The sequence below is a fragment of the Phyllobates terribilis genome, unplaced genomic scaffold (assembly GCF_046119375.1).
Source record: "Phyllobates terribilis strain yellow unplaced genomic scaffold, ASM4611937v1 Scaffold_1__5_contigs__length_1240528914, whole genome shotgun sequence".
Classification (NCBI taxonomy): Eukaryota; Metazoa; Chordata; class Amphibia; order Anura; family Dendrobatidae; genus Phyllobates; species Phyllobates terribilis.
This window is the reverse complement of record NW_027362761.1, coordinates 44,470,327-44,484,214: the sequence shown is the minus strand read 5'-3', so window position 1 is coordinate 44,484,214 and position 13,888 is coordinate 44,470,327. Positions and strand designations below refer to the sequence as shown.

Below are 13,888 nucleotides of genomic sequence, written 5' to 3'. Positions count from 1 at the left end.
CTGCTTCCAAGAGAAGAATATCGCCTTAAATTTAAATGTGTTCACTAAGTTCTTATTTAGCTTGCATCGCTTTCTAACAATACTGCTCCTGTGTATCATTAATCCATACTTGGAAATGTATTCTAATTCAGGAAGTTTCTCTATTCCTTTACTTTTTATGCCACCAACTTTTGTTTTTGTATTTTGTTACAAAATTATATATATTAATACATTATATAAATTCAATAAAATTTATACAAAAGAAAATAACTGATGGATATTTACAAATAGAAGCATGATGATATATTTTCTGGAAAGCTCAACCAGTTACAAATCTTCTTTAATTAAAATCAATTTAGGGCTGAAAGTTATTTGCATAATATTTAAGAACTATTTCAACTGTGTATACTTTGCATACAACAATATAGTCACTAAATCTTTATGAATTGCTACGCATAAATACTTCCACTTTTGTATTGGATTTGCTGAGGATTTATTTTTCATACGATTAAAATGTTCTTCAAAGTGATCATTGCTGTAAAAGAAAAGAAAAGACTGCTTCTGAAGCTCTCCGAGATGTAATAGGAGCATATCAGCATTCGCCTTTCGATTTAACTTGAACTTTCAGCCCATTGTTTCTGTGGAGAAAACAAATAAGTTTCACAATATTATCCATCTAGTGCCAGTATCATATTGACTTGTCATTAAGTACTCAGCATCTCAAAAATATTGACATTGTTACCAAGCACTGCCAAGACTGGAAACTCTGCCCACTTGAATGCAATCCATTACTACCTACATACCACTAAGTAATTGCTTGGGTACTTGTAAAGTCAATATTGTGTTGTCGTAGTACATTTATATTCATTTGAGATGCGAAACTGCTTTATGATGGTCAATTAGAGGTTTTGTTTTAAACCATATGCAAAGGACTTGTGATAAGAAGAGTATCTAAATTAAAGGACTGAGGGGCTTAGTGTGGGCCAGTTTTTCTTTTTTAATACATTTGCAACAATTTCTACATTTCTGGGTTTTTTTCTGTCAAGATGGGGTGCAGAGTGTACTTTAATGAGAAAAAAATGAACTTTTTAGAATTTACCAAATGGCTGTACTGAAACAAAGAGTGAAAAATTTAAAGGGGTCTGAATACTTTCAGTACCCACTGTATCTCTGTATCTATCCATTATCTATCTATCCATCCATTATCTATCCATCCATTATCTATCTATCCATTTATCTATCTGTCTATTTATCTATTATCTCTCTCTTTCTATCTCTCTATTTCTATCTATCTATTTAATATCTGTCTATCTATCTTTGTGCTCTGTGTATACATGTGTGCTGTATGTGTGTATACATATGTGTGTGTATATATATGTGAGTCACATATTGTGTATGTATTAGTACAAAAATGTTCAAAAAACACATAATATAAATCTGGGCTGGGAACAAAAGGTATAAAGTCCCCCCTAAATATGTATATCAGGTGAAAGGTGGAATACTCCCATATCATAAAACATCCACCAGAACCAAAAGAGTGGCGTAAACAAGGACCACCAAGCAAGGATGTTAGCTAAAAAAATCACTTTTTATTAATTAAGTGTTAAAACTTCATCACCAATACAGGTCTAATTAGGAGGAAATAGATAAGGAAACATCACAATCCAGGGCAAAACATGTGATTAATAGCAGCAAACGCTATATAAGTCCCAGTTACATATCATCAAGAGAGACAAGACAATATAAAGATAGTAAAGTGACAGAAGTCTAAAGTGACATGTGTTATTCAGTATCCAATGTAATGCTTACCCATGAATGAGGGAGGATTGGATGAGCCTGCCACAGCTGCCCGACGCACGTTTCACATAAAGCTTTCTTAAAAAGTGTTTGCTGCTATTAATCACATGTTTTTCCCTGGATTGTGATGTTTCATTATCTATTTCCTCCTTATTAGACCTGTCTATATACCTGTATTGGTGATGAATTTTTAATACTCAATTAATAAAAATAGATTTTTTTAGTTAACATCCTTGCTTGTGGGGTAGTCGTTTACTCCACTCTTTTGGTGCTTCTAGTTGTTCATATGGTGTATGTATGTAGCATCCACATTTATAAATATTGGCAGAGGAGATGAGAATTCATAGGTATAAACATGTCAGCAATCGCCCAATAAATGTGCAAACTGCTGCTCATTCATCGGGTGATTGGATTGTTTATGGCGGAACAAAAATCATTGTTCTCAGCAGCACGTGCATGTAAATGCAACATAAAGGCTTATGTGATGGTGCAATATGTGAGCATTTGGGGCCCCACTTTAAACTTTTGCCCAAGGCCTCACTTTGTCTAAAGCCGGCCCTGCTCTTATGTCATATGATCTGCAGCATTATTTGATACTAGTGCAGTTCTTCATTGGAGTAACATTTTTGTCTTAAGAAATGCTGCCATTTTTCATTCGTTTGACTGGCGGATAACCAAAACTATGTGACACAGATGCCTTACCATTAAACTGTAGGTTCATTATTTGATAATTTAGGTAATGATATATAATAATAATTACATAGCAAAAGTAAATTGGGAGTTTGCAGCCAGTTCTTGGGTGGATGGAAAGAAAAATTTACAATAAAGAAATTTTATCATTAGACCCCTTTAAGAAATTATACAAATGTACAGTCACTTGGAAATAGATATTATAGTAAATTAGTGCCTCCCAATTTACTTTGGCTATGTAATTTACCATGCAAATAGATAGCGTGTCTGAAATTCTTAACACGTCAGGATGACAATCAGAATATTAAAAGTAAGACACCCCTGTAGTTTGTGTGCTAAATAGACATAATTAAAAAAAAAATTACATTACTATTGGGATGCCTTACCATTGAGCTATCCAGTCAAGCGATAGCAACTGGCAGATTTTCTTGTCTTATGAGATCAACCATGAAAATACTCAGGGTGACTAAAAGTCATTGTGATTCTGATGTTTGAAGAAAGTCACACATCAGACTCACACATCAAAATCAAACATCATTTTAATTTGGCTTGCTTGCAGTGCCTAAGTCCCAATGAGTTTCAGACAGGTTTGCACTGAAAATCATATAACCAAATAGAACTCCTAGGTTTCTTCAATTGAGTTTATAGCTCAGTGGTTAGTGCACTGGCTTCTGGACACAGAATTTTGGATTCAAGTCCCATCAGCGAACAGTGACTTTTTTATTATTATTACAGTTGTAAAAGTCACTTATCAAAGTCACTTGTCAGAATCACTTGTCAAAATCACTTGTCAGAATCACTTTTCAGGATCACTTGTCAGAATCACTTGTCAGACAGGGTATTTAGCCTCAAACTGACATCATTCTGATGTTTGATTTTGATATCTGATCATGTCCTAAAACGAACACTGTACCCGAAACTGGAGTGAAAATGCCAATAAAAGTGTTTTATGCTACTTTTCTATCATAAACACTTTGACGAATCAAGGCCATGGTCTTCCCTATAAGCAATACTCATAGTGGACTTTACATCCACAAAAAAGCAGATGATGGGCTATGCTATTTTTCACCCTCTGAAAGAAACAGAAAATAACTCTAGAAATAAGAGGCATAAGGAAGTACAGTAGGTTATATAGACAGCTAGGGGCGCTGTATTATGATTCAGAACAACATTTAGATTGCACTCTCATAATATGCCTACATGAATTAGCGCTGGATTGGCAACTTGTCAATTCCTGATTGAAGATTGCAGAGGTTCCGTTATTACTGAAGAATTTTTTTTTTTCTACTGACTCGAAAGTATCTAATAATGTTTCATTTACCAGTGACCATAGAGCAGAGAGATGTTATCTGAGCACAAAGAAGCTTGGTACGGTGGCAAGTTCCTTGCTCTGGCATCAGTGGGCTTCACTCATCACTGGACAACATTAATGACAACCCCTTTAAAAGGAACCTTTTGGTTTCTTGTAGTCTCTAGTTTGCAGTCTGCTATTAGTTGATCAATTTCATAAGAGACTTGGAACTTACAAAACCAGTCTTAGAGCAGAAGAATCGAATCATTTAGCATTGTAAATGCTTTCACTGTCTCTTCTTCTTTTCTATATAAATCAGCTCAGCATGTATGGGAGTGGGGTGGCATAAGCCAGCTGACAGGCTTTCTAAGGGTAAGTGCCCACGATGCGTACCAGCCTGCGGTCCAGATGCTGCAGAAGAGCCGCCGGCGGCTTCCGCTCATCTATGCAAATGAGTGGCGCTATTTTTTTTTTCAACTGCGGACTTTCCTCATAGATGTTAGTCTATGGGGGAAGCCCGCATGCGGACCCGCAAGATAAATTGACATTCTGCGGTCTGGAAAGACGCGCCACATGTCAGTTTCTGCGGGTGAGACATGGGATTTCTAGAAATCCCATCCACTGTGCTGTAACATCTGGCCGCTGTGGGATTGATGCTGCATAAGTCCACAGCTTCAAACCCGCAGCGGCTCTGGATCATGTGCACATACCCTAATACACATGCAATTAGCAATTACCTGTTTGAGGAGCACAGCACACATTCATTGGAATAGGTATTTCCATCTGTTCCACAGACAGGGTTAAAGTCTCTTGTGCATCCCGGCATCTGTTCATATAGGTAACATTTTGGCTGAAATCAAATTACATAACAGATTACAAAGGACAATGACGAAATGCATTTACTGAAAGCTTTTCTCAGCTGTTGCCTATGATTATTTGAACAGTAATAATGAATGGTAACAAGCAATCACTCGACACAAAGGGGGGATATTATTATGTGCCTAAAAACTGTATTTCGTGCCTTACACTATATTTATCATATGTTTTAAAACACTTTCTGCTCCCTGTCCTATAAAGTTGTGTGGCCTAGCTGAAAAAGGTGTGATCTAGCGGAAAGGGGGTGACTTACCTTTTGGCGTAAATTTCTGGCATATAGTAAGTCAACTTATATGTGGTGTAAAATATGCTCTGAATTTATCAAACATATCTAAGCTTGCACAGCCTAAAAATAAACAGAATTGATAAATCTGCCCCATAGTCTTTGGGTTTAGGCGAGTGTATGAATAATCTTAGCTTTATAATAAGTGTTATTCATAAAAGTGAACATAAGGCATTGTATCTGATATAGAGATGTCTTTGTATTATGTTTCTTTGTTACAGTAACAATGATTTACGGCCATGTTTTTCCCAAACTTAAACATTCCTTATTAGGTAAAGCTTGTAAAGACATCCCCCTTTTTTTCTTATCTCTTTGCTTGTAATAAAGATATGTGACCAGGCATCTGAGACTCAGATGAGTCTGGGACACAGAATTGCTTGTGTGTTCTCTTGTCTCCGATCGATCGACTCCCTGATTTGATCAAAACTGGCAAATGTGTGAAGCCTCTTGAGCTTATCCTAACACTATGCTTATAGGTTTCCACATCATTACATGGCGCCGAAAACCCGGGATTGTCAGAACTGGATCTCCTTTGGACCCGACTGCAAGGATATCTCTCTAGGAACACTGAATGATGATCCGCGGTGAGTAGCCCATTGTGTTACTAAAAATTCAATGTTACCTAGAGGGCGCCAAGACGGGTAATTGGTGGTCCGAACAAGGCAATCTCTGTTGAACCTTTGCCGGTATTTGAATTTTGTTTGTATATTTTGTGGTCTGTCATATGTTTCAATGTGTCTTTAGATGTATAACTGTGATTGAATGACGATTGAATGAACATTGAATGAAGTGACAAGCCATCCTTGCCCAATGATTCTGGTCAGCACCTTCGCAGTTCTTCCTGTATATTTCAGGAGTTGGAGGATTGATATATGTTGTCCTCATTGTCTATGTGATTGTAAAGTCTGGATTGATATTGTTGTAAACTATGAATGTGGGACTGAATGATTTTTGAGTGACCAATAAGGGACTACGGTCTCCGATTGATAAGGGATCCCGTTAGGTGTGTTCCTTCACATGTGGTGAAGTGAAAAATTGGTCCGTAACAGGTTTAGTGAAGTGTTCATAACAGAGGAATCCTTCACGGCAAGGTAGTACTCTAAGGGTATTAATTGTCCCCTGTAAATTGATAAAGACACTCTTGAGAGAGGCACTGAATGCAGCCTTAGCCTGAATACATCAGGAGGATTTTATACCAGCGCTTGTGGACTGTGGATTGAGTGACTGACGTATTGTAAAATTGTGTTGGTGAGTCAGAATTGCTGTCCTCAGTGCCTGTGCTCTGTTTTATGTGAAATAGTTCTGATGAATCATCATCCTTGGTGTCTGTGCTGTTTGAACTCAAGAGTGAAAAAGTATAATAGGAGTTGTAGTCTCTATACCCAGTATATCCAGAGAGGGGAGACTTAACTCAGATTTCTTTGTCAAGCTGTGCCCCCTGAAGAATGTTGAAGGGAACTCCTTGTTCAGCGTACTTAAAACCTTACATTATGCTCTGATCTAGGTAGCCCCTCACTTTTTGTCCTAGATGTAATCTGTCTGAATTAGAGGAGGTGGACAAAGGTTTTGTAGAAAAATAACTTATTCTCTCATGACATGTTATGTTGACTAGTGGAAGCAATTGCAATAACTATTGGTAGTATAGTTTTTGGATTGTTGTTTGTTTGGTTATGTATCAAAGTTGTATGGGTACATACAGTACAGACCAAAAGTTTGGACACAACTTCTCATTTAAAGATTTTTCTGTATTTTCATGACTATGAAAATAGTACATTCACACTGAAGGCATCAAAACTATGAATTAACACATGGGGAATTATATACTTAACAAAAAAGTGTGAAACAACTGAAAATATGTCTTTTATTCTAGGTTCTTCAAAGTAGCCACCTTTTGCTTTGATGACTGCTTTGCACACTCTTGGCATTCTCTTGATGAGCTTCAAAAGGTAGTCACCGGAAATGGTTTTCACTTCACAGGTGTGCCCTGTCAGGTTTAATAAGTGGGATTTCTTGCCTTAAAAATGGGGTTGGGACCATCAGTTGTGTTGTGCAGAAGTCTGGTGGATACACAGCTGATAGTCCTACTGATTAGACTGTTAGCTGCTATTTTCTTGCCATAATGCAAATTCCAAGTAAAGAAAAACGAGTGGCCACCATTACTTTAAGAAATGAAGGTCAGTCAGTCCGAAAAATTGGGCAAACTTTGAAAGTGTCCCCAAGTGCAGTTGCAAAAACCATCAAGAGCTACAAAGAAACTGGCTCACATGAGGACCGCCCCAGGAAAGGAAGACCAAGAGTCACCTCTGCTTCTGAGGATAAGTTTATCTGAGTCATCAGTCTCAGAAATCGCAGGTTAACAGCAGCTCAGATTAGAGACCAGGTCAATGCCACACAGAGTTCTAGCAGCAGACACATCTCTACAACAACTGTTAAGAGGAGACTTTGTGCAGCAGGCCTTCATGGTGAAATAGCTGCTAAGAAACCACTGCTAAGGACAGGCAACAAGCAGAAGAGACTTGTTTGGGCTAAAGAACACAAGGAATGGACATTAGACCAGTGGAAATCTGTGTTTTGGTCTGATGAGTCCAAATTTGAGATCTTTGGTTTCAACCACCGTGTCTTTGTGCGACGCAGAAAAGGTGAACGGATGGACTCTACATGCCTGGTTCCCACCGTGAAGCATGGAGGAGGAGGTGTGATGGTGTTGTGTGCTTTGCTGGTGACACTGTTGGGGATTTATTCAAAATTGAAGGCATACTGAACCAGCATGGCTACCACAGCATCTTGCAGCGGCATGCTATTCCTTCCGGGTTGCGTTTAGTTGGACCATCATTTATTTTTCAACAGGACAATGACCCCAAACACACCTCCAGGCTGTGTAAGGGCTATTTGACCAAGAAGGAGAGTGATGGGGTGCTACGCCAGATGACCTGGCCTCCACAGTCACCAAACCTGAACCCAATGGTTTGGGGTGAGCTGGACCACAGAGTGAAGGCAAAAGGGCCAACAAGTGGTAAGCATCTCTGGGAACTCCTTCAAGATTGTTGGAAGACAATTTCTGGTGACTACATCTTGAAGCTCATCAAGAGAATGCCAAGAGTGTGCAAAGCAGTCATCAAAGCAAAAGGTGGCTACTTTGAAGAACCTAGAATATAAGACATATTTTCAGTTGTTTCACACTTTTTTGTTAAGTATATAATTCTACATGTGTTAATTCATAGTTTTGATGCCTTCAGTGTGAATGTACAATTTTCATAGTCATGAAAATACAGAAAAATCTTTAAATGAGAAGTTGTGTCCAAACTTTTGGTCTGTACTGTAGGGCTGGTTACCTGATGTGATATTTCCTAAAATTCTTCTTTTTCGAGAACATTTTGGTTTTGGGTGTTGAATTAATTCTCTTGCGAGCTAAGGAAGCTGGGAGAAGAGTAGAGTCTTCTATGGTTAAGACTCTTTGGGCCCATTCAGTTCTTCGGTTAACTGCGGGCATTAAAGTTGCAATCATGAGGACTAGCAACTGAAAGGAAATAAGCAGTCTGAGAGGTACCACCTTTGTCAATGCATGTGATATAGTGAAAAAACTAAGAAGGAATGGGAGAAGTGTATTTGCAATTAGGAAGGATTACTGGAAGATAGATAAGACCAGACTTGAGCTGGCTAGGATTTGGTTAGAAGTATTCAAAGCATCTCTCAATGAGTGAACATAAATCAGAGGAAAGAAAATAGACATAGAACTGAGTATGTAATCTATGATAGTATGAAAACACAGAGACCCCTGTAGTTTCTGTACTTGATGTAAAACTTACATCTTTTGTGACACACCTGCCTTATGCAGGAATTGCAGATATTGTGTACAGAATCCCCGTGGTGTTAATTACTGTGTCCTGTGGGTCCCCATGTCCATAGATGTCCAAGGTGCCTCTACCCCCATGAGAACCACGAGTCATGTACACTTTCTACCTCCTAGGATAGAGAATAACCTGCTAGTACATGATCCACCATAGGTATAGCCAATAGAATAATGGCCCTGGTCCCCCAGTGAGCTCATCACTCTTTGTACCCAGCTCCTGGACCCTCTAACATTTATAATGCTTCTCCATGGTGCTGAGGAGGCATATTGGGCCACATGGGATGATCTAGTCTCAGTCATTTTACAGTGATCCCTTACTATTGCTGCAGTGATTCATGAATGGTCTTAGATATATAGTCCAGACCGTAGAACACACTAGTCGCCAGGAGTGGCACAATAGGTTGATCTGAAGGATCTGAATGATTCAGCCCTGGGTGCTAAGGTAGAAAGCATGTCAAAGAAAGAGTTAATTAGGACTCTGCAGCAAGAAAGAAAAGAGGGAGGGGGAGAGTCCTGAGGGGGAGGAGTCCAGGGGAGGAGTCCTGAGGAGATAATTTGCATATTTCCACTGCATTTTGGGGTAAGTGAAGAGTCTCCGCGAGCTCAAAGAACACTGGATTTTGGCTGTTGGAGCTGAAAAGAGGACATCGGTAAACCAGGGGAGGAATCCTGAGGAGATAATTTGCATATTTCCACTGCATTTTGGGGTAAGTGAAGAGTCTCCGCGAGCTCAAAGAACACTGGATTTTGGCTGTTGGAGCTGAAAAGAGGACATCGGTAAACCAGGGGAGGAGTCCTGAGGAGATAATTTGCATATTTCCACTGCATTTTGGGGTAAGTGAAGAGTCTCCGCGAGCTCAAAGAACACTGGATTTTGGCTGTTGGAGCTGAAAAGAGGACATCGGTAAACCAGGGGAGGAGTCCTGAGGAGATAATTTGCATATTTCCACTGCATTTTGGGGTAAGTGAAGAGTCTCCGCGAGCTCAAAGAACACTGGATTTTGGCTGTTGGAGCTGAAAAGAGGACATCGGTAAACCAGGGGAGGAGTCCTGAGGAGATAATTTGCATATTTCCACTGCATTTTGGGGTAAGTGAAGAGTCTCCGCGAGCTCAAAGAACACTGGATTTTGGCTGTTGGAGCTGAAAAGAGGACATCGGTAAACCAGGGGAGGAGTCCTGAGGAGATAATTTGCATATTTCCACTGCATTTTGGGGTAAGTGAAGAGTTTCCGCGAGCTCAAAGAACACTGGATTTTGGCTGTTGGAGCTGAAAAGAGGACATCGGTAAACCAGGGGAGGAGTCCTGAGGAGATAATTTGCATATTTCCACTGCATTTTGGGGTAAGTGAAGAGTCTCCGCGAGCTCAAAGAACACTGGATTTTGGCTGTTGGAGCTGAAAAGAGGACATCGGTAAACCAGGGGAGGAATCCTGAGGAGATAATTTGCATATTTCCACTGCATTTTGGGGTAAGTGAAGAGTCTCCGCGAGCTCAAAGAACACTGGATTTTGGCTGTTGGAGCTGAAAAGAGGACATCGGTAAACCAGGGGAGGAGTCCTGAGGAGATAATTTGCCTATTTCCACTGCATTTTGGGGTAAGTGAAGAGTCTCCGCGAGCTCAAAGAACACTGGATTTTGGCTGTTGGAGCTGAAAAGAGGACATCGGTAAACCAGGGGAGGAATCCTGAGGAGATAATTTGCATATTTCCACTGCATTTTGGGGTAAGTGAAGAGTCTCCGCGAGCTCAAAGAACACTGGATTTTGGCTGTTGGAGCTGAAAAGAGGACATCGGTAAACCAGGGGAGGAGTCCTGAGGAGATAATTTGCATATTTCCACTGCATTTTGGGGTAAGTGAAGAGTTTCCGCGAGCTCAAAGAACACTGGATTTTGGCTGTTGGAGCTGAAAAGAGGACATCGGTAAACCAGGGGAGGAGTCCTGAGGAGATAATTTGCATATTTCCACTGCATTTTGGGGTAAGTGAAGAGTCTCCGCGAGCTCAAAGAACACTGGATTTTGGCTGTTGGAGCTGAAAAGAGGACATCGGTAAACCAGGGGAGGAATCCTGAGGAGATAATTTGCATATTTCCACTGCATTTTGGGGTAAGTGAAGAGTCTCCGCGAGCTCAAAGAACACTGGATTTTGGCTGTTGGAGCTGAAAAGAGGACATCGGTAAACCAGGGGAGGAGTCCTGAGGAGATAATTTGCATATTTCCACTGCATTTTGGGGTAAGTGAAGAGTCTCCGCGAGCTCAAAGAACACTGGATTTTGGCTGTTGGAGCTGAAAAGAGGACATCGGTAAACCAGGGGAGGAATCCTGAGGAGATAATTTGCATATTTCCACTGCATTTTGGGGTAAGTGAAGAGTCTCCGCGAGCTCAAAGAACACTGGATTTTGGCTGTTGGAGCTGAAAAGAGGACATCGGTAAACCAGGGGAGGAGTCCTGAGGAGATAATTTGCATATTTCCACTGCATTTTGGGGTAAGTGAAGAGTCTCCGCGAGCTCAAAGAACACTGGATTTTGGCTGTTGGAGCTGAAAAGAGGACATCGGTAAACCAGGGGAGGAATCCTGAGGAGATAATTTGCATATTTCCACTGCATTTTGGGGTAAGTGAAGAGTCTCCGCGAGCTCAAAGAACACTGGATTTTGGCTGTTGGAGCTGAAAAGAGGACATCGGTAAACCAGGGGAGGAATCCTGAGGAGATAATTTGCATATTTCCACTGCATTTTGGGGTAAGTGAAGAGTCTCCGCGAGCTCAAAGAACACTGGATTTTGGCTGTTGGAGCTGAAAAGAGGACATCGGTAAACCAGGGGAGGAGTCCTGAGGAGATAATTTGCATATTTCCACTGCATTTTGGGGTAAGTGAAGAGTCTCCGCGAGCTCAAAGAACACTGGATTTTGGCTGTTGGAGCTGAAAAGAGGACATCGGTAAACCGCGCGCCGAAGCATTTTTCACTGTTTTCAGAACATTAACAGTAAGATTATGGAAGAGTCCAGGAGCCATTTGGTGAGCTGCATATCCTGCTACATGTTCACAGACTTGCCAGTGGAAAAGCCAAACTTCACATGCCAGAAATGCAAGCTTGTGTCCCTGTTGGAGGAAAAGTTGCGAAATCTAGAAGAGAGGTTAACTACCTTGAAAATCATTAAGGAAGGTGAAGAGTTCTTAGACAGAGCAGAATTATCTCTTCATGATTCAGAAAGAGAAGAAATTCGAACTGCACCTGACGAAACAGAGGAATGGAAGCATGTGACCCACAGAAGCAGGAGGATCGAGAGGCAGTCAGCACCCATACTGCTCAGGAACCAGTACCAGGCTCTCACGCAGGAGAACCTTGAAGAAATACAGCAAGATAAGACTTTGCCAGCAATGAATAACCTTGTAAGTCCTCAGAATCCTCCTGGATGGAGAAAGAAGAATGTTGTGAAGAAAAAACGAAGAGTGGTGGTCATGGGGGATTCCCTGTTAAGAGGAACAGAGGCCGCTATCTGCAGACCAGACATAACCTCAAGAGAAATGTGCTGTCTTCCTGGAGCAAAAATTAAAGATGTGTCTGACAGGATATCAAGACTCTTCAGACCTACAGATCACTACCCATTCCTGCTAATACATGTGGGGACAAATGACACCGCAAGAAAGGACCTGGAAACCATCTGCAGTGACTTTGAAGACTTAGGCAAGAAAGTGAAAGAATTGGGAGCGCAGGTGGTCTTCTCATCCATCCTCCCAGTGGATGACCATGGAACAATGAGGTGGAATAAGATTCTACAGGTGAACAACTGGCTACGTCGATGGTGCCGTCAACAAGGATTTGGATTTCTGGATCACGGGATAAATTACCTATACGATGGACTACTTGCTAGAGATGGGGTGCACCTTACGAAGACTGGAAAACATGTATTTGGAAGTCGCCTTGCTACACTCATCAGGAGAGCTTTAAACTAGAACAATGTGGGAAGGGAAGCAAAAGGCCAGAAAAAGCCATACAGCTGACAAATACTATTGAGATCTCTGCTACTGGAAGTGGAAAGAAAGAACAAAGACAAAAAAATCTAAATAAAAATATGGGAGGAAGAGAAACCAATCACAAACTAAAATGTTTTTATACAAATGCACAAAGCATGGGCAACAAACAAGGAGAATTGGAACTACTAATGCAGGAAAAGAAATATGATGTCATTGGAATCACTGAAACTTGGTGGGACGATACACATGATTGGAATAAAAGGCTATAAGGATACAACTTATTTGCAAGAAACAGAATTGATAAACGAGGAGGAGGTGTCGCATTGTATGTTAGAAAAGCGTATATCTGCACAGAGATTGAAGCTTCAGAGACTGGGAGTTCTGTGGAAACTGTTTGGGTAAGAATACAAGGAGAGAACAACGGAAAGGACACCATTGTAGGCATTTACTACAGGCCACCTGGGCAAGCTGAAGATATGGATGAACTCTTTATGTATCAAATGACCAAGTTCTCCAAAAAATATGACGTAGTGGTCATGGGAGATTTCAACTATCCAGACATTTGTTGGGAATCTCTCTCAAGTAAAACTAACAGGTCAAGCAAATTCCTATCCTCTCTTGCTGACAACTTTATCTTCCAAAAGGTAGGGGAGAAAACAAGGGGATCTGCTACTTTGGATCTAATCCTTATAAACAGGGAGGAAATGGTTGAGGAGGTAAAGGTGGCTGGGACCCTAGGAGGCAGCGATCATGCTATTATAGAATTTTGGATAACTAGAGGAGGAAGACATGTGAAGACTCAAACTTCAAGGTTAGATTTTAGAAAGGCAGATTTTAAGAGACTCAGAAAGAGAATAGGAGGGATCCAATGGCTGGATGTCCTTAAGGACAAAAATGTCCAGGAAGGATGGGAAATTTTTAAAAATGAGATTCTCAAAGCACAATTGTTAACAATCCCGAAAAGTAGGAACAATGGGAAGCATTTAAGGAAACCAGGATGGATGAACACAGAACTTAAACACATGCTAAAAAGAAAGAAAGAAATGTTTATTAAATGGAAAGAGGGAGGCATATCTAAAGAAGATTATAATGCAGTCTGCAGATCCTGCAGGGCACGTATCAGGTTAGCTAAAGCTGACAATGAATT

The 13,888-nt window shown here is 40.5% G+C and overlaps 1 protein-coding gene across 1 annotated transcript in view; it reads right to left on the bottom strand.

Moving 5' to 3' along the window:
* Window positions 1–308: 308 nt before the first annotated feature.
* SPINK2 (serine peptidase inhibitor Kazal type 2) overlaps window positions 309–13,888 on the bottom strand; it is a 51,814-nt gene continuing 38,234 nt past the window's right edge. Inside the window, exons 3-4 of the mRNA XM_073651716.1 lie at window positions 4,495–4,607; window positions 309–617 (exon numbers count right to left, since the gene is read on the bottom strand). Coding sequence (XP_073507817.1) covers window positions 572–617; window positions 4,495–4,607 — 159 coding nt within the window. The 3' untranslated portion in view covers window positions 309–571. The remainder of the gene's footprint in view (window positions 618–4,494; window positions 4,608–13,888) is intronic.